General features: G+C 42.4%; 1 protein-coding gene across 2 annotated transcripts in view; it reads left to right on the top strand.

The window, feature by feature from the left end:
- The window catches only part of TEX9 (testis expressed 9), a 46,895-nt gene extending 21,739 nt beyond the window's left edge, over nt 1–25,156 (top strand). For both annotated transcript variants that reach the window (XM_034783829.1, XM_034783828.1), the window contains exons 7-12: nt 2,479–2,657; nt 7,070–7,152; nt 11,459–11,632; nt 19,692–19,826; nt 21,600–21,734; nt 23,901–25,156. In XM_034783829.1, the coding sequence (XP_034639720.1) occupies nt 2,479–2,657; nt 7,070–7,152; nt 11,459–11,632; nt 19,692–19,826; nt 21,600–21,734; nt 23,901–23,978 (784 nt within the window). In that variant the 3' untranslated portion in view covers nt 23,979–25,156. The remainder of the gene's footprint in view (nt 1–2,478; nt 2,658–7,069; nt 7,153–11,458; nt 11,633–19,691; nt 19,827–21,599; nt 21,735–23,900) is intronic.
- Nucleotides 25,157–25,184: the final 28 nt, after the last annotated feature.

The following is a 25,184-nucleotide window of genomic DNA, read 5'->3' as shown; positions in this document are numbered from 1 at the left end:
AAAATTAATCTACTAGCCCTAGTCTCTTTATAAAGTGCTTTTGATATGGTATAAAACGTAGAAAGGGAGTGTAGTAGGGTTCACTAGAGGCTAGCAGGCCTAGGGATCAGGCCCATGGCTCAACAGTCTGAATCTTGGGATGGCCTTGCCAAGCAATATGAAGGCCTAGTGGTTGAGTTACAGTTCTCCCATCCCCTGGTGCTCCCTGGGTTCCCCTGGTCAGTTAGAGGGGTAAGGGTTGGGGACCCCAGGCCCTGCCACTCCACAAGGTCCCAGCCCAAGTAGTGAGGAGAGTCTCAGTTCCCTCTGGTTGGTACAAAAAACTAACCTCCTCAGGGCTACCTCTTTTTCCTCCTGTTCTCGCTTCAGTCTGTAGCATGGTCATGGTGCTTTGCTTCCCTCTCAGCAGAGGATTGCTCTCACAGTCTCAATAGTTCAAATAGTCTGTGGGGTGTTCCCAGCTCATTTTCCAGTGCCCACTTGCTCCTCCTTGTCAGGGAGAAGTGGGGAAGAGGCAAGAAAAAGGGAGTCAAGCCCTTCGCTGCTCAGTTGGGTCTTACCCAGAGTCCAGATTCTTCCCCTGTAGATGGATCTTTCTGTCCCAGAAGCTACAGCCTGGCTGCTTGCCTGCAGCCAGTCTCTCCTTCACTTTTCCCCTCTTTGCCTATCCGTCTCCTTTTAAGCAGGCCATCCATTTGGAGCACGCTCTGAAACTGCTGAAGGGCGGGCCTTCTTATCCCAGTACTACTTCTTTCGTCTTAGTGAGGGGTCTGTAAACCCCATCAGAGGGAGACAGGTGACATTTCAAGTAGCAGGAGAGGGACAAATAGCATTTTTGATAGAATGGAGGTGGGAGCAGAGTAAGGGGGATATCAAGGGATGAGATGGTAAATTTTAGCATAAGTATAACAGAGAGAGGGGTGGGCTTCAGTAGAATTAGATGAAACAGCAAGAGTCACTGGCTGTAAGGGGGAAAGAGTAAGAAGTCAAAGATGACACCAAGGTTGTGCACTTGAGATGGAGGAAAGCAGAATTGTCAGGAATAGGAGAGCAGAGAGGGATTAATAAAAGAGATTAGCAGCTCAGTCTTGGGTGTGAGTGAATTTGATACAGTAGATGTGAAATAGGACAGGAAGCTGAAATCAGGACAAGCAAAATGGATTTGGAAATCTGAATTTAGAACAGATGAAGGTCACCAAAGAAGAAATAGTGAATGAGTATGACAAAATTCTGAAGGATGCCATTGCCAACTGATAGTGACAGGGGAGTACATGGAGTAGCCATAGGCGATACCAGAGAAGAGGTCAGAAAGGTTGGAGGGGAAGCAGAAGAAGACAGAGTTGCAAAAGCCAAGAGAGGGGAGAATGATCAACAGTGTCTGTGGCAGAAGACCAATGCAGATAGATTATCTTAATCAAAAGGAACACTTATGTTGTAATTTAAAATATCTTAATAAAGCCTTCCCTTTCCAGGCTAAATAATCATTGTTATTGCAGCCTCCTGTCACTAAGAAGATGAGTTTCTCTGCACACAATATGGCTGTCACACAGAATTTGAATCAATCAAGTTTTATGTCTTCCTTCTACAGCAGGGGTGGGCAAACAACGGCCCAGGGGCCGCATCCGGCCCTCCAGACGTTTTAATCTGGCCCTCGAGCTCCTGCTGGAGAGCGGGATCCGGGGCTTGCCCCACTCTGGTAGTCCAGCCAGGGAGTGGGGTCGGGGGCTTGCCCTGCTCTGCAACGCTCCCAGAAGCAGTGGCATGTCTCCCCTCTGACTCCTATGTGTAGGGGCAGCCAAGGGGCTCCGCATGCTGCCCCTACCCCTGCAGCTCCCATTGGCCAGGAACCACAGCCAATGAGAGCTGCAGGGGCGGCGCCTGCGGACAAGGCAGCGCCCAGAGCTGCGTGGCCGTGCCTTCGCGTAGGAGCTGGAGTGGGGACATGCTGCTGCTTCTGGGAGCTGCTTGAGGTAAGCGCCGCCCGGAGCTTGCACCCCTGACCCCAACTCCCTGCCCCAGCTCTGATTCCCCCCTCCCTCCCTCCAAACCCTTCGGTCTCAGCCCGGAGCACCCTCCTACACCCCCAACCCCTCATACCCAGCCCCACCCCAGAGCCTGCATCCCAACACCCAATTTCGTGAGCATTTATGGCCCACCATACAATTTCCATACCCAGATGTGGCCCTCGGGCCAAAAAGTTTGCCCATCCCTGTTCCACAGTAACTTGGGTGTGAAGGCCAGTAGATGATACTTGTTGCTACTAGTTTGAACCTAATTTGAATGTAGGAAAGATTTTTTGGTAAATGGTACAAACTTGGCATTATATCTTTTTTACAAATGTAAAAGATGAAGGTAATAGCAGACTGCACATAGCTAAATGGTTTTGTACAATTATAAATGACTGCCATTTAAGTATTTTTGTAGCTTATTTGGAATATCATAACTTCAGTCTAGAAATTTCTTATTATGGAATTTTAGTGCAAAACTAAGAAGCATTGATATAAAAGCTGCTGATGATGTTGCCATCCTGGAGGACTTCACAGATTTTTCTCTCGCAAAGACAATTAGTAAAATTGAAGGAAAACTGGAGGAAGGAGACTTGCTTGAAAGTCTAGATGATGATATTATTCCAAGTGTAGGAAATGAAATTGGAACAGGTAGGTTCCTATAGCTATGCATTTTCTTATCCTTGGTTCCTTACTGTTAGAATCTTCTGAAAAACCCTATATTTTATCATTTCTGTATAGATTATAGGAGAAAGTTCTATAACTCTTAAATTATGTTCAGATTACTGCTCTGGGGAGTGGATGAGGGGAACAAGATGTGACTTTTTTCTGTGTGGATTCCCAGGTCACATACAAATCAACATGGAAAGAATGGGTTGGTGTCCCTACTCCACTGGAAACCTAACTTACCTTTGTTCTTTAGCAGTGCATCAGCCTCTTCTGGAAGGAGGTCATGTGAGTTACCTGGGACAAAATTGTGACTTTAGATCAGTGCATAACTTTTTTTAACTTCATTGGGAGTTGCAAATATGTATCCAAGGACAGGATTTGGTTTTAAGGCTGTATTTCCATAAGATAAAAATCCTTTCACAGCCTTTGTCTTTAGGGCTAAATCCTTTCAGCAGATCCATGCTGTGGAACTTGGGTAAGTAGCTTATGAAGTAATGTTTTAGCTACAATGCTTCAATGACGAACCTTTGGATCTTTCTCACTCCAAATGGTGTTTTTACACTTGTCGTAGCAATAACTAGAATGTGAGAAGGGATTGTAGCATTTTGTCAGTGAAGCTAAAGGCATGATGCACACCTGCCTTTTTGGCTGTGGTATGACAAGCTGGTAGAGTTATGAACAGGGCCGGCTCTACTGTTTTTGCCACCCCAAGCAGCGCGCCGAATTGCCGCCTCAAATGGTGGGGGCAGCCCGTGTGCTGTTAGGGCGGTGGCGGCAATTTGGCGCCAGCTGCTGCCGAATTGCCACTGAACATAGAATGGCAGCTGAACATAGAAGCTGCCACCAAATTGCCGCCGCCGCGGAAACGCACGTGCCGCCCTAACGGCACATGGACTGCCCCCGCCGTCCACAGCGGCAATTCGGCGCGCTGCTTGGGGTGGCAAAAAGATACAGACTGCCGCCCCTTGCAGATTGCCGCCCCAAGCACCTGCTTGGAATGCTGGTGCCTGGAGCTGGCCCTGGCTATGAAATGGTTTATGGTGTCTGTGACAGGGTGCACTCACCTCTCATGGGCACCTCCTGTCAGCGGTGTGTGATCCTGCACTTTTTCCTGGTGCTGCCTGTAAGTTGTTGACCTTTGCAGGCACATCTTTGGAGGGCTGACCCACTGGCTAAGTCACACACAGTCTGAAATGGACTAATCCCTTCCGGGGTGACAAAGGTCCAACAAGGACTATCGCTGTGCCCTTTTTGGTGTCTGTAGCCCTGTCTCTGAGCAGTTCTCAGCCCCTTCTGGGCTAGCTTTAAGCCTGTCTCTGCCTGTTCTGGAGCACTACCCCCAGGGCTTTCTCCCTGGAGACTCTGTGTCCTCAACAGTTGTCTAGTGTCCCAGCTCTCCAGCCAGGTCACTCCTTAACTTCAGTCCCCTTCTGGGGGTGGGTGGTAACAAAGAGTTCACCAGATAGTGTGTCTGCCCTTATCAGGGTCTTCAGCCCTGTCCCTGAACCCTTTAAATTCCAGCCCTTTGCTTGGGCTGTAAACGAAACTTGTCCCCTTCTTGAGGATTTGGCCACTTCACTAGTGGCCAGTGGGGGAACCCGGGCTTGTTTACTGTTCTGGGTCCCAATCCAGGGAGCTTATAAACAGTAGCCACATACCACTGTCTCTTGTTCACTGCTGCTATTCCCTGAGCCTCTTCCCACATAGCCCCTTTCTCTTCCCCCTTACCTCGGTGCTGAAGTTCTCATCTCCTCTTCTTTCACATTAAATACCACTGCCACCAGAACCCATTTTCTGGTTCTCCCGTGAGCTCCAGAAAAGAGCACCCTTCCTTGCTCCTCTGGTCACAGTAAGGCACTGACATGCTTAGGCCCTACAGCTACTTTTAACTGAGCCTGCTGTACTCTGATTGGCTACTTCTCTGCAATTTTTCTAGACAGGCCTAAGGGATCCATCTTTGCTGCTCCTTTCCTGGCAGGGCCGGCTCCAGGGTTTTGGCCGCCCCAAGCAGCCAAAAAATTAAAAAAAAAAAAAGCCGCGATCGCGATCTGCGGCGGCAATTCGGTGGGAGATCCTTTGCTCCAAGCCGGAGTGAGGGACCGTCCGCCGAATTGCCGCCGAATAGCTGGTGCCTCTCCGGAGTGGCCGCCCCAAGCACCTGCTTGACAAGCTGGTGCCTGGAGCTGGCCCTGTTTCCTGGGGTGGGGTGTGATAGAACCAGGAGGCTTCAGCCGGAGGCCTCAAAGGGCCCAATACACTCTGTCACATAGACCCATCGTGTGAAAGGAAGCGTGAAGTTAGAGGTTTATTACATTGTCAAAATGCTATGGTGTTGGTGTCTAACTGCATGGTGATAACAATCAGTACTTGACAGAGGATTCAAGGTAGGAGTTGCTTGATCTTCGGCCTTGTGTGATTTGTATGAGACACTTTGGGAATACCTATCAAGGAGAATCTATGTGAATCTCTCATATTATTTATTTTGTGACCCTGAGTTCTCAATTAAAATATAAGTGTGCTGTGGAGAATATTACAACCATCTACTATATCAATTCAGGATGGAGAAAAGGATTAATTTAGTGTCTGGCAATGGGAACAAGGCATCTTGAACTAACACCACATGGCTATCTAGCCTGAGAGAGTTACTGATTGAACTCTGTGTTTGAGCATTGGAGACTGTTTCCATAACTGGATCTGGAAGCTGAAAAAGACCTTGGACTGATTTCCGCTTCTCAGATCATCCACAGACAGTTGGAATATATGCCTGAATGTCTCCTGGACACCAGAATTTAGCAGTTAATGTTCTAAATAGGCCAGTACAGATGGAACCATTGGTGACAAACCAAGAGAGGTTACTAGGTTCACAATAAATGGATTATCCACTGGCCCAAAAATCTCATGTAAATAACCTAGAGAGGTAATTGTCTGTTCCATTCTGCTAGAATAGTGGCTTGTCTGTGGTTTGAGGTGTCAGTTCAATCCACCCAGCCCCCACAAAGTTACCTTCACAAAAGCCAGTTACTCAAGCTTTAAGCAGGGATGGGTGAATTTCACTGTAACTGAACAAAAACCCTCAGCACTTACTGCTTGAAAGCTAGATGGCTCAAGAGTCATGTAAGATAGAGCCATTTGCATATTTAAAATCCAGCCAAAATTGATAGTAGTAACTATCCGACAGCTATCAGAGGGGTAGCCGTGTTAGTCTGAATCTGTAAAAAGCAACAGAGGGTCCTGTGGCACCTTTGAGACTAACAGAAGTACTGGGAGCATAAGCTTTCGTGGGTAAGAACCTCACTTCTTCAGATGCAAGNACTCTTAAAACGTAAAAAAATGATAATTGTGGAAATGGCATCTCTATGCTGATCCACAGCACAGGTAGAGATTGGATAGGAAGTACAAGATTCCCCAAAACTGTCATGACAATATGCCTCAAGGAACCACATCTAAAAGTGAGAAGGTAGTGCAGTCTTCATGCAGATTCAGCCCAAAGCACCTCTGCTGTGACTGACTGCCATTAAGAATGTCTACTATGAGGGTGGTATCTGTGACAGGGAACTGAACTGGGATCACCAAATCATTTCACATAGGTCAGTGCAATAGCTGTCGGATAAAAAGCAACAGAGGGTCCTGTGGCACCTTTGAGACTAACAGAAGTACTGGGAGCATAAGCTTTCGTGGGTAAGAACCTCACTTCTTCAGATGCAAGTCAGTCTTCAGTCTTGCATCTGAAGAAGTGAGGTTCTTACCCACGAAAGCTTATGCTCCCAGTACTTCTGTTAGTCTCAAAGGTGCCACAGGACCCTCTGTTGCTTTTTATCCGACAGCTATTGCACTGACCTATGTGAAATGATTTGGTGATCCCAGTTCAGTTCCCTGTCACAGATACCACCCTCATAGTAGACATTCTTAATGGCAGTCAGTCACAGCAGAGGTGCTTTGGGCTGAATCTGCATGAAGACTGCACTACCTTCTCACTTTTAGATGTGGTTCCTTGAGGCATATTGTCATGACAGTTTTGGGGAATCTTGTACTTCCTATCCAATCTCTACCTGTGCTGTGGATCAGCATAGAGATGCCATTTCCACAATTATCATTTTTTTACGTTTTAAGAGTGCAGAATTTAGTAAGTCTTTTAAAAAAACAAAAACAAAAAAAACCGCTATCCACAACTTGGTCTAAGAACAAGCAAATTACATGAAAATTTTATTTGGAAATCAGTATTTTGCATAATTGCATTAAACAGTATGTATGGTGTATTTTGTAAACAAGTCTGCAGTTGACAACAATTTGTTCCTAACGTGATCCAGTTTGAATCAAAGCAAATAAAAATCAGTCATATTTCATAGAAGTATTTATAAGTTAAGGGTATTAAATGTGACTATTTAAATTCACAGAAGCCCAGATCAGATTTCTTAAGGCAAAGCTGCGTGTTATGCAGGAGGAGCTGGATAGTATAGTACGTGAATGTAGTAAAAAGGTAAGAATTGAGTGTTCTTATTCAGTAGAGACTGAACATGTTCCCCTTCCATTTAACACTGTTGTTAATTCGGCTATATTAGGATACATAGTGGGATGCTATAGCTTCAGTTATTAGACAGTGAGGGTTCTACATAACTATTTTTCCTCTTTATGAATCCAGAGCCTAGAATATTGTTTTCTGTGTTTCATACATATTTAATCTTTAGTCTAAAGATTTAAAAGTATAATTTAAAAAAATTCATAGGATGTTTTAAACCATCATATTCTGTGTGATCCAATTTTTAGGCAAGGAGCAGTTTTCAAAACAGAGTATATTACACTTGTACTGCGTGATCTGTATGACTGACTGCCCATTTCTGGTGCTATTTAAGGTGTTAGAAGGTGCAAAACCCTAAATGGTTTGGGGCTAGTTTACCTTAGAGATCACCTCTCTCACAGTGCAATTCTGTGATAGCTATGATAACTAAGATTCTTCTTCAATTGGTTGTAGACAAATATTGTACTCAGATGCATGCATGCCAAGTGTTCTGAAGTGGAGAACTTTGCTTAGCAGTACCTGTCAGGGTAGTGGTTGCATTATCTGGCCCTCATAGCAACCCCTTCGAAGGCTATATAAGGTCAGTGGCACTCCGACCCCCCTCGGTTCCTTCTCACCGCCCACAGCTTGTGTTGGAGCTTCCCGTGCAGATTTTACATCACACTTTCTGATGACAACAGTGAGATTATCTGTAAATAGTTAATTAGTAGTATCCTTGTAGCTATTAGTGTAGGAATTACTTCCATTTATAATGTTACATGATGCTGTGCCCTCACCAGGATTTAAGCACTGTCTTTTGTATGGGGTGGCTATCCCCCAAAGTGATCCTCCACATGTAATGTTTGCTCTGTCTAGGAGAGGGGCATGTTAAGGAAAAGTTCTCCATTTGTTGTTTCTTTAAGGAAAGAATTCAGGTTGCTCAGGACTTATGTTTAAAACAGCACAGCATGGAACATGCCATAAAGTCAGTTTTGTCCCTGGGGCCCTTTGCAGATCATCAGGGCTGTCAGTCTTCTGAGCTGGTGCGGACCCCTGATAGGCTGCCAGATCCAGATTCTTCTCCTTGGAGAAGACGACACTGGTCCTCTTCCCCTGGTGCCCTGAGGAGTAGAACTCATAAAAACTAATCAGTCATTCCAATGCTCAGAGAGACTCTTTCTTCTCTTCTTGGAGGAGTGCTATTCTGGCCATCCTCATTGGTCTTCTTTGAGCCATTAGCAACTTGATCCACTGTCTCTCCTTTCCTAAAAGACAGTCGTTCTTGTTGCTGTAACTTCCACAAGAAGAGTCAGTGAAATTCAGGCCCTTATGGCAAAGCCTCCCGTACACAGTCTTCTAAGACAAAGTTTTCTTGAGGCTACATCCAAAGTTTTTGTCCAGAGTAGTTTCACCTTAACCTGGTTATTTATTTACCTGTATTTCCTAAGCCGCACTCAAATGCAGATGAACAACGGCTTCATATGTTAGATGTGAGGTGGTGCCTGGTGTTCTATCAGGAAAAGACCAAATCATTTATTCATCAAGTTGACTTTTTGTCTCTTATGTGGATGGAATGGAAGGGCAGGTGGTCTCTGTGCAGACAGTTGCCAGGTGGATAACTTCCTGTATTACTACAGCTTATGAAGTAGCTCAGACCATGCCCCCACAGATGTTATAGGGTCATTTGACAAGGCCTCAGGCCAAATTGATTGCATTTGTCAGCAATGTTTCAATATTGGATGTTTGTAGGGCTGCACCATGGTCTTCTGTACATACTTTTGAGAAACATTATGCAATTACTATGGCATCAAGTCAGATACAAACTTTGGGAAGGCAGTTCTGCAGTCACTATTTCAGTAGACTCTGAGCCCCACTTTGTACTAGTGAAATACATGTCTGCAACCACTAAAAGGAAAAAAATATACTGTTACTGTTCTTCAAGATGTGGGTGAAGACTGTATTCCATGAACCACCCTCTGTCCCCTCTGCATCAGTTTCCCATCTTAAAGTCCAGTGCGAAGGAATTGATGGGGGTTGGGGCGGTACCACCCTTATATTGCTCTGGGTGTGATTCTCTGGCCCTTATAGCCCCACCAACACCAGGAAGAGATAGGTCTACTTGACTGGGGACTCCTTACTAAGAAAAACAGGTGGGCTTTTCACCAGAGCTGATCCAGAAAATACAAGGGTGTGCTATCTGCTGGGAGCTAAGACTTGGGTGTGGACCCGAAGCTGAAGAGAATCCTAATGGGAGCAGGAAAGAATCCACTGATCCTCCTTCTGAAGAACAAATGATACTGGTAGATTCTCTCTGAGACACATCAAGGAAGACTATGCCAGCGTGGGGAAGACGCTTAAAGAAATGGAGGCTCGGGTGACCTTCATCATGATTCTACCCCTCCTTAGAGGAGGAGAATGAAGGAGAGACAATATGATGATCAACAGATGGTTCAGGCAATGGTTCTATAAGGGAGGGCTCTGGGATGTTTGACCACTGGGAGGCATTCGTGGACTGAGGATTGTTCTCATGGGATGGTCTCCACCTGAGCAGAGAGAGAAATAGGCTCCTGCCTCTAGCCTCAGCCCCTAGCTGAGTCTCCTGCCACTAGCCTCGGCCCCTAGCTGAGTCTCCTGCTCCCGTCCCCAGCCTCAGCCCCTGGCCACGGGCTCCAGAAGGGAATTTGGGTGCGGGAGGGGGCTCGGGGCTGGGGCATGGGCTCTGGGAGGGAGTTAGAGTGAACGAGGGGGTTCCGACCTGGGGCAGGGGGTTGGGGTGGGGGTGCAGGGTCTGGGAGCAAGTTAGGGTGTGGGAGGGGGTTCCAACCTGGGGCAGAGAGTTCAGGGTGTGGGCTCTGGCCAGGCGGGTCCCGATCGGCAGTGCAGCGGGACTAAGGCAGACTCCCTGCCTGCCCTGGCTCCGTGCTGCTCCCAGAAATAGCTGGCATGTCCAGCCCCTAGGTGGCGGCGCGGCCAGGCGGTTCTGAATAGTGCACGCTGCCTGTTCCCGCAGGCGCTGTCCCTGCAGTTCCCATTGGCTGTGGTTTGGCAGGGACATGCCGTACACTTCCATGAGCTGCGCGGAGCTAGGGCAGGCAGGGAGCCTGCCTTAATCCCGCTGCGCCGCCGACCAGACTTTTAACAGCCCAGTCAGCAGTGCTGACCGGAGTCTCTAGGGTCCCTTTTAGACTGGGCGTTCTGGTTGTAAATCGGACGCCTGGCAACCCTATGTATAAGTAGCATACAGGATATCATAACATGTATAATTTTTACTGTTTGTTGAAGTTTGGGATATAGCAGAAGGCCGATTTCCTCTCAAGGAGGTTCATGTTAGTATGTTTGTTTGTTTTTTTCAGGGGTATGGGGCAGTTTTGTTCTCTTAAAAGTTGAAGAAACTTTGTCCTCAAACACTTTTGGATGTGGCTTGATTTTTTTCCCCAAGTCTTTTGACTTGTCTGTATTAACACTGATTTATAAGACAATATTCATGATATTTCATACTCTAAAGGAAAAAAATGATTTCTAAGTCATAACATTATTTAAAATACGGATGTAATTTGGTAAATAGGACATGAAAATTCAGCTGTTGCTGTATACCATTTGATTTTAAAATAAACATGAATTTGGGTACTTGAGGTATCCAAGAATATGAGCTGTGATTGTAACTCAAAAATCAATGATCTCACTAAAAGTTGGGAACTGATTACTTTTTTGTAATTGTGATGAAAATTCAGAGTATCCACCCTTTAATTCTCTTAGTGAGATTTTTTTTTAAAACATTTATTTATATACATTCTCACAAATATGTTACTATTCTCAATTTACTTTGTAGAACATCTACATGGCTTTACTATACATGTTATTCTATAACTAATGATGGCTATCACAGTATTGTGCTGTGATCTTCCGTGCCTTGAACCTTAAATTACTGAAGTTTTATTTAAAGCATATATCTAATTTGGCATATTGTTCAAATAAGACTAGACAAAATTTGGTAGAAAATTAAAATTTAGTGAAGTGTTGACTAAGAGCAAAATTTAAGATTATTATTATTTTTTTGTTTTGTTAACCAAACTGGATTGTGAACTCCACTGTGAGTTATCAGGTATTGCTTATGAGAGAAATAATTTTTAAAAAGTTTTTAAAACAACAAGACACCAGTGATCACAACAATATCTGCAAAAAACATGTACTAATGACTCCATATTAAGTTGTAGAAAAACGCTTTCTCATCCTAACACGTTCTTAAAACATTCATTGATTTCTAAATTTACAAATTATTGACTGACAGGATGATGAGAATCGGAATTTAAACTCTCGGGTTAAAGAAACTGAGGAAGAACATGCTAGACTCCAGCGAACAGTCAGTACTCAACAGTTTCAAATTGAAAAGTACAAAATGCTGTCAGAGGAAGCTAACAGGAAAAGTGAAGGATTACAGCAACAGCTCACTGCAGTAGAAAAGGTAATGCAGTCATTCATTTCATTTCCTTAGCCTTAGTTGAAGGAAAAAATATATAATTGCCACAAGTACATCCTTTACCTGAATTGCTTTACAGCAGGGCCAGCCTTAGGGAAAATGGCACCCTCCACAAACTTGTATTTTGCCCCCCCCATCACTCCTGGCCCCCATGGGCTCCCTGGGCTTCCCCTCTGGGCCTGGCTGCCTCCCCCAGTGTTTAATTTGTATTGAAAGATGCCAGAAGCTAGAGCTCAGCCCTGGCACAAATTAAGCACTGGCACGGGGGCCTGATACTGTCAGGTGCTGGCGCCCAGCTCTGAAGGCAACGCCATCACCAGCAGCACAGAAGTAAGGGTTGCATGGTATATGGTGTATTGCCACTTTTCTGCGCTGCTGCTGTGGCTTGTGGCGCCTGATTCTCGGCGTGTGGCTCAAGGCGGGCTTCGCGCTGTCACATGGGGGCCGCATCTTGCCAGAGCCCATGGCCCTCCTGGCTCACCCAGGGTGCCATTACAGATTTGGGGGGAGGAAACTTTAATCATGATTCCAGGGACTTCTGAGGCACCTGAAAACTCTAAGATTTTCTGCAGATAACTTAGGAATTAGCTGACAGGAGCACTGCATCTAATTGTTATATAAATTTATATATATATACACAAACTCCAATTAAGCCACGTTTAAAGTTTATATGTAAATTTAGAACAATCAGGAGATAATACAGCAAGATATTCCCAATCCCAAGCCTTGAGGTATCAGTTCTAGAACTTTAACACAGATATCAGAAACAAACATTTGATACTTTGTACACTATCTTTATTAGAGATACATAAAAATAAATAAAATCTGCTTAAAATCTGTGTTAATGCTATTATCTACTCTTTCAGTCAATTGTTTTTCACTAAAAACATAATTTTAACATATGTTATTAAGGTTTTTTCCTCTTTTATTAAGAAAGGGAATTTATTTTTCTAATTATTTTGGCATTTATGTTTACCGATCACAATTATGTATGTGACTCACTAACATTTGACTCCATCATTGCAATTGATATCATAGCTGGAACTGCATTTATTTTCATGCAGATTTTAAGTTTTTTTTTACAGATATAACTAAAAATACAATTTGAAAATAAGCAACTTTCATTTGCCCAGTATCTAAAGTTATGTGTTTAGCTAATGTTTTTTAAACCGTCACTGCTAAGGTTAGTACAAGCTAAAGTTACATTCTAGAAGGACACTATTATTTGATTGTACCACTTTAAATAATGAATGAGAAAGCACAATATGATGATAAAAGTAATAATGATAATTACTCCAGCCAGGAGAGGTTAGGCATTTTAGAACTCACTACTCAAAGAATTAAATGTAAGCATGAGAAAGAAATAAAATTATGAAATGCACAGACCAGTCAAAAAAATAAAATAGCACTTTGAAAGAATAAAATTACAGAGATTTTGCATTGCAGAAAGTACCAACAAGTAACAACAACAATATAAGTATGTGTTGGGAGGATGAGTGTGAAACAGCATGTGTGAGCTGGGGCACTGTGTGAGACTGCACGCTGCCCCTTTAAGAGAGCTGCACTCACCAACCTGAAGGAAAGCTCTATCAGACACTGCAGCAGCCGCCAGCAGCTCCCTCCCTCTCTTGGTGAGCCTCTCTCTCTCTCTCTCTCTCTCTCTGTGGAGATGGGGTACATAGGCAGGGAACACCTTGACATCAGCACCCTCCTCCCTCCCTCCCCCGTACAGCAAAGGGGAAGCTTCCAGGAGCAGTTTGCCAGGGGCGGCTCCAAAGCAGGGGGCAGAGCCGCGGGGTTGCAGATGCTAGCAGAGCAGCAAGGGGGAGGCGCACCCCTGCTCCAGAGGCTCCCCGTTTATAACAGCATCTCTGGGCTTTCGCCCAGTTTGCCCCTATGTAAGGCCGGCCCTGCTTTACAGTCAAATCTGTAGTTAACATACTGACTTCTGCTTATACTGATGCTGTACATTTTGATTTAAAGATAGTGTCTAGTCAGCCAATTTTTTAAAAAAAGATTGAATAGTTTTAGATTTTCTCCCAGACTCCCCCAACGGTTTTAAGGTTTTACAATCACATTTTCCTATATTTAATTTTTTCCCCTCATTCTTGTGTAGAACATCCCTAGAGGCAGGTGACACTGACTATACACAAAGTGCAGTCAAGTTCACAAAGGAGGAAACAAAAAGTAGGAGAAATATTTAATTTTTCTAATTATTTTAGTTGTAGCAACCTTGTTGTAACAATAGTAGATTTAAAATAAAACACCATTCAACGTAGGGGTGTTTTTTTGGTGGTGGTGGGTGGGTACATGGTGGTGGAAGGGTGTATGTGTGTGTGCACTTGCTTTGTTTTTATTTTTTGGTAAATTGACTGTGTCTCTTTAAAATAATCACACTCCGATTTTAAGGAATCAAAACCAAACCAACCTGGCTCCAAGTACAAGCCACATATGCAAAGTTGTGAAGTGCCTGGTTATACCAGATGGCCCACATACACAGCTTTGTTTGTTTGGAACTTAAGCTAAGAGCAGCATGTGTTTTTTTTCTTTAATTATTCAGAGTTGGAGAGGTCGATTTTAAAATCAAACATATCTGAACAACCTAGAGAAAATTATCTAAAAAAATTATTAAATGAAAACTGAACACATAACTTGGAGCCTAAACCACGTGTCCTTGGTACAAAACAGGGGTCGGCAATGTTCGGCACGCGGCTCGCCAGGGTAAGCACCCTGGCGGGCCGGGCCAGTTTTATTTACCTGCTGACGTGGCAGGTTCGGCCGATCGTGGCCCCCACTGGCCGCAGTTCACCATCCCGGGCCAATGGTTTTGTCAGGAATGAGAATATTCCATTTTTGGAGGAAAATAGTAATGTGTAAAGTTCTCTTTAATTTACAAGTATGATTTTCAATGTTCTAGGGAATTAGCATTTATATTTTTAATCATAAACTCAGTTTTAACTACCAGTAAACATGGATTTAAAAAATCATTCTTGTTTTTAAATGGTTAAATCTCTTACAGAGTTGATCTTTTGGTTTTGAAAGCTATTTGTTCTTTGGCAAAGTTTGTAGTACATTATTCAAGACTAATTAATATTTAATTAAAGAGAGATGAATTGTAGATATGTTTCAGAAAATTTGGCTGAATATCATAAGCTGAGTCTGCACTATGTTGATCACAGATATTGAAGACTGACATCTTTGGAGTCTAGAGAGTCTGTATATGTGGGTTGGGATAGCATGAGTTTTAACCTCTGTTTTATTTTTGTGCCTTTGGCTTCATTTCTCTAACGTAAAACTTTTCTTTTAATTCTCTGCACCCTTAGCAAGTGAAGAGCTTAACGTCTAAAGAAGTATATTATTATACTATAGTATATTCTTGGTTTTGTCTCTGTTTCAATGTCCCAAACTTATCGTATTCATATGTGTGTACAGTGGATGACACTTGATATTGATTGTCCAGATGAATTTTAAAAGCTACTTTAAAATCCAGGTAATCTTTGTATGGTTGGTAATATTTAAGCCATACAGAAATGAGGTTGTGATGGATATTTTCTTGATCCTGCTTAGCTCCCCAGCAACTTTTGAGGTTTCTTTGCTTCCTCAGCTGCTCTTCTGTGTGTATGTAGACAGAGACTCACCAGCTGGCTTCCATCCTCTGTGCTGCTATACCTCACCTAAAATAATTTTAGCAACCTTCTTGTTTGTTCTGTTCTAGAGAGGGATGGTATTAAACTTCAAGGGGATGCTACCTCCTTCCCTGGAACAGGCACTACAATTGAATTCTGCTACTCCCCAAACCCTCTGCAAATGTCACTTCCTCCCATTCTCTTTCACTCATTAATTCTTGATGAGTGAACTCTGTACTCTCAGGGAGAATGAGTGGTATGGATACATGGGATGGGAGACAGAAACTTCTGAGTTCTGACTCCTTTAATTTCCTTTGGGCAAGTCACTTTACTCTGCCTCTGTAAAGGAGTTGATAATGCTTGTGTGCCTCTCAGGGCTGTGGTGAGGATTAACTGTTTGCAAAGCACTCTGAAGATAAATTTCTGTAAGTGTTTATTGTTATCTGCCTAGTGGGGAGAGAATTCATGAGCAGTGTAGCCATGGAATCATTGGCACTAAATACCTCCTTGCACTTGTTCACATTTATCGAATTTAGGGGCCACAAAATACACCAGGACAGTGAAGAAAAGGAAGAAATTTTAGACCCTTAATTTGCCAAAACAGTGAGTTGTACTGCAGGAAAACTAGAATTACTGATCTCAAATAATGAAGTACTGCTGGCAGCACTTCACAGTGCAGTTTGTCTACACCAGCAGCCCCCAAACTTTTGAGGGTCATGCCCTCCCTTATACCTGTCTGCACCCTCTCCACCTCCCACTGTAGTTGGGGCTGGGAGTGGAGCTACAGCTCCAGGGATGGGGATGGGGGATGAGGACAGGGGCAAGGGTGCCAAGGCTGGGGTCACAGCTGGGGGTGGGTCTGGGACTGGGAGCGGAGCCAAGTCTAGGGGTGGAGCCACACCCAGGTTGCGGTAGGGATAGGCAGCCAGGTGTGGCTCTGCTCCCGGTCTTACGCCCCAGCCTCAACCCCAGTCCTGGAACGGAGCTGCGGGCGAGGCTGAGGGCTGATGCAGGGCCGGGAGCAGAGCTGTGCTAATGCTGGGGACAGGGACAGGCCTGGGGCTTGGAGCCGGGGATGTGGGTGGGGGTGGGACCAGAGCAGAGCTGGGGGTGGGGTGGGACTGGGTGGCGCTCACTCCCCGTCCCCTTGAGGACTGGCCCAGGTCCTGCATGCTCCCTGGATGTTCCTCCACATCCCCCTAGCGGGGTACGCCCTATACTTTGGGGGCCTCTGGTCTACACAAACACACACACACAGGTCTGAATGACTAGAATCCCAGACACAAATTAAGACACAAATTCGCCTTAAGAAGGTGAAAACTGACTCAAGAACAATCTAATGAACAGTGGAGATAAGCAGGGTGATTTGGTCCTTGATCTCACTTTAGCCAAACCCCAAAAATCATCAGCAACCACGCACCGCACCGTAACAACTCTAACTCGGGAACCAACCCATGCAACAAACCTCGATGCCAACTCTGCCCACATATCTACACCAGCAACACCATCACAGGACCTAACCAGATCAGCTACAACATCACCGGCTCATTCACCTGCACGTCCACCAATGTTATATATGCCATCATATGCCAGCAATGCCCCTCTGCTATGTACATTGGCCAAACTGGACAGTCACTACGCAAGAGGATAAATGGACACAAGTCAGATATCAGGAATGGCAATATACAAAAACCTGTAGGAGAACACTTCAACCTCCCTGGCTACACAATAGCAGATGTAAGGGTAGCCATCTTACAGCAAAAAAACTTCAGGACCAGACTCCAAAGAGAAACTACTGAGCTCCAGTTCATTTGCAAATTTGACACCATCAGATCAGGATTAAACAAAGACTGTGAATGGCTTTCCAACTACAGAAGCAGTTTCTCCTCCCTTGGTGTTCACACCTCAACGGCTAGCAGAGCACCTCATCCTCCCTGATTGAACTAACCTCGTTATCTCCACACTGATTTATACCTGCCTCTGGAGATTTCCATTACTTGCATCTGAAGAAGTGAGGTTCTTACCCACGAAAGCTTATGCTCCCAATACTTCTGTTAGTCTTAAAGGTGCCACAGGACCCTCTGTTGCTTTTCCCAAAAATTTAGTGGACTTCAGATTCTACTTCTAACCCACTGCTGTTGAACTTCAGAGTGTGATATGCCTTCATATGAAACACCTCTGGGATGCATGTTACTCATAAGACACATTCCTGTGCCCATTTTTGTGCCCTCTCTCCCCTCCCCCCTGAATGGCTGTTGTGAATATTGATATCTAAGGCCTCTGCGTTGTCCCTTTTAAGACTGCTCTGCTGCTGAGTAGTTTTAAAACCATTATCTGGCAAGTATCCCCTATGCTTTTACCTTAGTGGTTTTTGAGCATGCTCAGCTGATTGTCTTTCAACATTATTTTTGGCCACCTATAGTTGTAAGAGCAAATGGAGAGATTGAACTCTTTTGTTAAAGTAACTGTAGAGGGGCAGTGGAAAGCATTTTTTTTTAAATTAAACTAAATTAGGCTATGCTAAACAAAAATATTTAAGAAAAAAATCTGAAAAGACGTAATGCAGTAATTCCCCCCCTTCTTCAGATACTTAATTGGGAAACAGAATTCAGTAGTTAAAAATTGTTTATGAAGGATTTGCAGAAATCCTGGTTACTTAGAACTTTATTTTTTATTTATTTTTGTAGCATTAGTTGACAAGATATGAAAATACAATACAACCTTACTGATAGATCTGCAAAAATCCCACTGCATTCTATTACTCTCTGGAGTCAATGTCAAACAGAACATTCAAAGAGCATTTAACCATCCTTTTGTTACATCATTAGGTTAGCCAATAGCTTACATACTGTGCAAGTGATATACAGGCAGACCCTGGACTTACGACGCAATTGGATCGTGAAAATTGCATCGTACGTCAAAATGTCATAACTCGGAACTGCAATCCACTCCATTGCAGGACTGAGTGTTATAAACTCGAAACCAATGTCGTAAGTCGACTCAGGGTGTCAATTCAGAAACGTTGTAAGTGCCATTCGTTGTAAGTTGAACATCTTAAAGTCGAGGACTGCCTGTATCCTTTTATGCTGCCAGGTTCTGAAATGCTCTACTCCAAAAGATAGAATTTCACTTTAATGTGAAGTGGAGTATATGGCACTGAAGACTAAAACAAGCAATTGACCTTATTCAGAGCTCTGCCATCTTAACATAAGAGAAGAGATGGTAATGCTATGAAGAGGAGCAGACTGTGTTGTTTGTTTACTGCCTGAATCTATATTTCCAAGTTATCTTACCTGAAAATGTGTGTACGTTCCAGAGGTAAAAAAAGTGAATCTTACCTCAGTATTGTATATGACCTGTTCACTGACACAACGTAGTGTAGCAAAACCATTCTATTTGTCCAAAATCTTGGGGGAAGGAAATTTGGCAGTAGAATCTAGGTGGTTTAGTCAGACACACATTTCTTTTCTAGATTTCACATCTTCCTGTTCTCTGGGTCCAGCTTGGAGAAGTCAAGGATCCTTCCATTATCCATATGATCCAGTGTTAGTTTGCCACAATGCTTTTCTATACAGATTTGTCATTCAGACACTTACATAATCAAGTCATTCATCCTATAGAGCTTCATTAAGGATAGCTTTCTAACACAAATGGCACACATTTAAAAAAACCACCACTACAACCTCTTGGCCTCAGCAGGGTTGATATCAGAAATATGAAAAAGTGGGGCAATTCCCAAAAAGACACAAATTCAGGGAGCAGACTTAATACTTAAGACATTACTCTCTTTTATCTTTTGGTTAAATGATTTAGCCTTTCTCTAGTTATTACTTTACAAAACCTGACTCTGCTTTTGTAGAGACATCTCATCTTTCACGTGAGTAACAAGAGTTGCCATTTCTGCCAGACTACCATATGTTCTTGTCGCCTTCTGCTTTGTCTTAGTCTGTTAGTTTCATCCTTCGATCTCTTATCTTTTACTCTGCTCTACATATCACCACCTTTGCCTCATCCCCTCACCTTCTCCCCACTCACAGCACTATCAAATAGTAGCATCAGAAGGAGAGGCCGTTCTAGTTCTGTCTTTCAGACTAGACAGCACACCAAGTTGTCTCAAGGGGATTTAAGTGTTGCAACATTGATTCAGTGTCACTGGCCCATTGTGCATTCCTCTGGTCTCATTGATCCCTGTCTTAGTATTCAGATAGAAGAATTTCTAGAGGGGGGCGGGAAAGAAAGCAAGGTAGGAGTCAGAACTATTCTAGCACTGTAAAAGTAGGAGATGTGAAGTCCGATTCTACTGCAGGGCCAAACAAGATCAGACAGGCTTTCTGCCATGTTTCTTGCGCTAACTGTGTTGCTTATAGGGGGATTCATTGGTTTACCATTATTCAACACACTTTTTTAAATTTATTTAGGAACTAGAGAATCTAAAGCGCATACAAAAGCAGGCTTCTACCAGTCAGAGTGCTACAGAAGTTCGCTTAAATAGGGCTCTTGAGGAAGCAGAAAGGTATAAAATGGAGCTGAATAAACTGAAGCAAAGCAATAAGGTACAGTAGTTGTTTAAAAAAATAAACTGATTTAAAAGTATAACCCCCTGTTGAAAAATGCTTTAAAGATCACCAAAGGGCTCGATCATGTAATAAGTGAGCACTCTCAAATAATGGATGGCAATAAGAGTGTTGAGGGGGTTTTGTCTTTCATAGACAATCCAAAGCTGGAAGAAGTTATTCAGGCAATTAGAATACTGTAACAAATCAGTTGAGTATCTGGACAAGCGTTCTAGCTGTATAGAGAATATTGCAACCCCTGTTGAAAAATGTCATATTGGTTATATAAAGTGTAGTGCTGGAGTTTGTCTCTCCTCCCTCCCCACCGCCCCAATCTGCTTGATTAGATTAGATTCTACATGATTAGAAATGGAAGGGGACAAATATTATATTTCACTTATAAGTGAAATAATTCATGTTGGCAAAATTTGGCCATGTAACTGCAAAGCAGTTTATTTCTCTTGAATATCTATGTTGTCTTATGTCTAGAAAAAACATAGCTAGGGAGTGTCTCTCTCTACTACACTGGACTGTCAGATGTTGGCATGTGGTAGGAAGACATGTTTAACTATTTGGAAATCCATCTCTACAACACACAAATTCTGGTTGATCTTATGGAATTACGAAATGTTACTATGAAAAACAACTGTATCATGAATGCCTTTATGTCTGTCCAGCATTACTGACAGGCCAGGCACCAGGTACACTCCAGAGTGAGGAAAGGTACTTAAGGATAACGACAGTGCTTTGACCACACAAAAGTTATGAGAGAGTAACTGCATCCCGGAGGGAGGGTTATTTTGGAGCGGTGGAAGGTTATCAAGAAATGAAATAAAGGAAGACAGGCATTGGAAAGGGGCATATAAAATAGGGAATCACACGAGGAAGTGCTGGGAAGGTGAGAGAAAGGTCTCTCAAGCTGAGGAAGGTGAGATTCCATGACATGAGCAAGAAGCTACCCAACATGAGGCAGGGGAAACCATGCACTCACCCCCACCCCAACTCCTAAGGAAGGAGTAACCTAATGAAGAAAAATGCATGCAGGGTTTATTTTCTATATGATCTGTATTTATGTGCTTTATATGATTAAGTAAAAGAGCAATAATGCATTGGATTTGTGCAAAGCATTGTGTGCGTTATATGCTTCACAATTATGATGAGCCTTGAGAAGGCGTTGAACTGTAAACCAGAAGATTCACACCTTTGAGGTGGAAGTTCTGGGAGAGGGTGTGTTGTTAGGTATGAGCAAGTGTCAAGAGTCACCCTAGCACCCATGCGCTAGGCAGCTGAACAGTGGGTTCCTTCTCTCAGACGGGGGTGCCAGCTATTCTGCACCCCAAGTGTGCCTACAGTTCCCAAGATTAGGGCAGTGGCCTGACGCCATTCAGGCATTGGAGGCTTAAATCAGGGGATCCAGAGGCTTGAATTCCCCTCACAGCAGTTTAGTGGGGGGCTGAAAGGGGGCACCCAAACAGATCTCTGACAGCTTGAAAGAAGAGATACCTCTGTGGACATAGGTATGGATTACAACTGACCATGCATGCCTAAGACACACAGAAACAATGCACATTGTGGTACCAGTATAAATTTTGCTGCCTTAGTAGCGCAGAAGAGAGTTATCAGCTAGATGTGGGGTTTTGTTTGTTTGTTTGTTAAGGGTAGAAGTCAAAAGCTTTGGTAAAAGAATAGTTTTGATGTGTCTTTTTCTCCTTTTGAAATATCACAGATTGCTGGTGCCCATTCTACAGCTAACAGGTTGTTTTTGTCCTCTAGGACATAGCCAACCAAGAGCACAAAAAATTTGAAGAACTAAAAATAGCAAACAAGAGACTGGAGAAACAAAAAGGAGAGCTAATGACAGGTTTCAAGAAACAGCTAAAGTTAATTGATATTCTGAAGAGACAAAAGGTTAGTCTATTAACCTAAAAGGTTAACATCGTTCACTTTTATATATTGATAGAGTTGCACAATACAGGTTGCGAATGCTAATTGTCAAGATTACCATCAGTATTTTTCTGGCAGTAACGTGAACTAACAGATCTGCATCCCCCCAGTTTCCAATAAGTGGTATGTTTAGGCAATGTGGGTTTTTAGGCTTGCTGCTGTTATGGGGGTACAAGTAACATTGCTGGTTTTCTCCTTTTACCAAGAAATCATGAAAACTGGACAGGTCATCTCTTGAATTGATTGTCTTGGCTTTTTGTCCCTGAATTGGAATGTGTTTAGTGCTGCTGAAAGCTGTATTGAGCAGTCCTGAGATCAACGGCCTCTTCCTTCGCTGAGCAAATACAGCTTAGATAGGAGCAGCTTCCCCATGCTGTCCTGACAATGCAGGGAATACCTCTTAAATTGGGAATTATGTAAAATAAAGCTTAGACATGTCAGCACCATGGCCTTTCAGTACTAACATGTTACCTTAATGCGACAATGTTCTGTCCTACATGAGCTATTTCAGAAATTGTGTGGTCTTCTACAGATAACTTTGATTATGTTTAGCCTCCTAATCTATGACAAGAACTTCAATAAGTTTAGGCAAAATAAACTTGATGTATTGCACTCACAGGGAAAGATCGGTTGGATCATTTGTACTATATTCGTATGCCAAATTTGAAAGGGTACAATAGGTGGAAGTAGCCTGCAGGTCAGGAAGTGCGACCACCTTAGGAGTGAGAGAGAGGACATAAATGAAGCTAAATACTATCTGGAAAGAAGGGAGTTGCAATCTGAAGCAGTCAGCTTGCTTGGTGTTCAAAATGATTGCCTCACTAGATTTAGAGGACAAGCTCCCAGAGGAGAATATTTTGGAAAAGGCCTTATTTATAAAAAAGGATACAGGTGGAAGATCCCTTCAGCTTTCCAGAGCTGGAGGCTGGTGTATTATAGGAGTTATAGCTGTCTTTTGTTTCGAACTGATATGTTTATCGATTAAAATTTCAGATCCCTTTTGGACATCAGCTGCTTCTTGTGCTTAATGTTTACCACATCAGACTAATTCCCTAAGAACACAGTTATACTGAAGAAAACTTTTCTGCCAGCAGAAAAAAAAAATCTCAATGGGACATTGATTTTGCAACCTTCAAAAATTAAAATCTAGGACAGATTGTAATTTTCTACTTAAAAAAAAACAATTTAAAGTGTAGGGATGATAAAAATATTAATCTCTGTAATATGATCTGAAGCTTAATATGATCTCATCATGGCATTTTTAAGGGGCTTTTACAGGCTTCAATAGCTGATGCCCATTTGAGTGGTAGGTTGTGTCAGGATGGAGTGTGAAAAAGCAAGGTCCTTATTTTTGTGTGTTTACCACCATTTTTCCCTCTCAACCACCCTGCTAGGAGTTTAAGTAACTATGCTTATTAGTCATGAGAAGACAGCATTTCTGTAAACTATTGAGATTTTGGTAATTTATGTAATATACTTTTATACCATACTTATGGTCTAGTACAGTATCTTAAGTTAATTGTTGTACTGAAACTGCAGAGACAGACAACCTCTTCAATAGCTCGAAAAGTCATGAAGGCACTAAATCTTGTTTAGTAACCAGTAGTGGGCTCCAACTGTCTCTAAGGCAGTCTGCTTTAGTAACTGCTTTTTTAAAAAAGAAAACTGATATGCACAGATAAAATAGCAGCAGATTCTTCTGTTCTGAATAGTTCCTGTAGTAATCTTAACTGATAAGTATTTTTAGACTGCTCAGAAGAAACATTTTGTCGTCTTAAACATGAATTTAAAAGGTTCCTAGAAATACAAAGCAGAGTTGAATGTTATGTTTTTGAAAGACAATGATTCTCTTATAAAAGCATCTCAGGTGTAGAGAAGTACATATAAGGAAAGGACCAGTGCTTAATTTGTAATGAAAGACAGAAAAAGCCAAACTTCCATCAATAGTGCAACACATACAAAAAGAGAAATCACAATTTTTCTTTTTCTTTTTTTTTAGAAACCTATTTCATATTCCACTTCTATTTGCATTAAGCTATCTAGGCTACAAATATCTTGATATAGCAAATGTAAAATCATCTTCTCTTATACAACTAATTGTTTAACAAAATTAATTTTAATCTTTTATAGATGCATATTGAAGCAGCTAAAATGCTTTCTTTTACTGAAGAAGAGTTCATGAAAGCTCTTGAGTGGGGAAATCCATGATGCAGTGTTCAATGCCTTGGTTTGAAAATCAGTTCTGATTGTATGCTGTTTTGAAAATATATAATGTTTTCACCCCTCAGCTCGCTACTTACCACAAATGTCCAAATAGATAGTTTTAGATTAATCCTGGTAAAATTGTTCAACTTTTAAGAGTTATAATAGGATAAACATTTTAATGTTTGATTGTAAATAGTTTTGTGTTGCAACATACCTTGAAATGGAGTTATTCATCCAACACTTTAGCTAAGTGGCTAAATGCTCTATCTATATCCTCACTGACTGTAAGGGGTAAAGCAAGCAGTATGGAGAGAAGAACACATTATATACACATCTGTTTTAGTTACCAATTTTCTGTTTTCATACTGATTGGTTGAAACTGTAGTTGAGAAGATGAAAAACACTGTTGTCCAAATAAAAGGTAATGTTTATATATCTCAGAAAACTAAGGTGATAGTTCAAAAACCTCATTAATAGGGAGGAAAATTTTACAACTTGGATATAAAAACAAATTTGATTGTAAAAATAAAGGTTTGGGAACTACGTAGGGACAATGTTTGTTGTTCATTCCGCCTTAGATCTTCACAGTCTTAGCTGGGTTGGAACATTAAATACATTAGTGGATGTTGGTTGTCTTAATTTAGAGGAAAGTTGATAGCTTGCCATAGATATTAAATCTTGATCTTGATGTCCAATAAAGCATACAAAAATTAGTTTGCTAACATGGAAGTATTGTTTAAAATTGCTTCTGATGACTAGAGACAAGATCCGATCCCATACCTTTATTTTTAAAAGTGATAAATATGGGTGTCAATGTAAAATGAAAATCTCTCAATTTTCAGCAATATTTAATAAGTTAAAACGTGCCTCCTGAAATATTTGAAGTTGAATATTTTCTTGACCCCGTCCATTTTCCTAAGTCCTCCTAACATCATATACTGTTCTCAGTCCCATTTGGTTCCTATAGTGTTATCTTTTTCCATATTAAATGCACATGGCTGTGTAAACGTTCGATGAAAGTAATGATCATTCTTAGCATCATTCATTTAGTGTTCTGTACATTACAGTCAAACCTAAAGGGCACAATCAGGAGTGCAGACCCCACTGTGCTAGGTAGTATATAAAGATGTGATGATTTTGTAATCCTATTACAATAATCAAGAATAAATGGACAAAACTGACTATAGGTGAATCAGCTATTCTATGTAT

Source organism: Trachemys scripta, chromosome 10 (genome assembly GCF_013100865.1).
Source record: "Trachemys scripta elegans isolate TJP31775 chromosome 10, CAS_Tse_1.0, whole genome shotgun sequence".
Taxonomy (NCBI): Eukaryota; Metazoa; Chordata; order Testudines; family Emydidae; genus Trachemys; species Trachemys scripta.
This window is presented reverse-complemented; position numbering and strand designations above follow the sequence as displayed.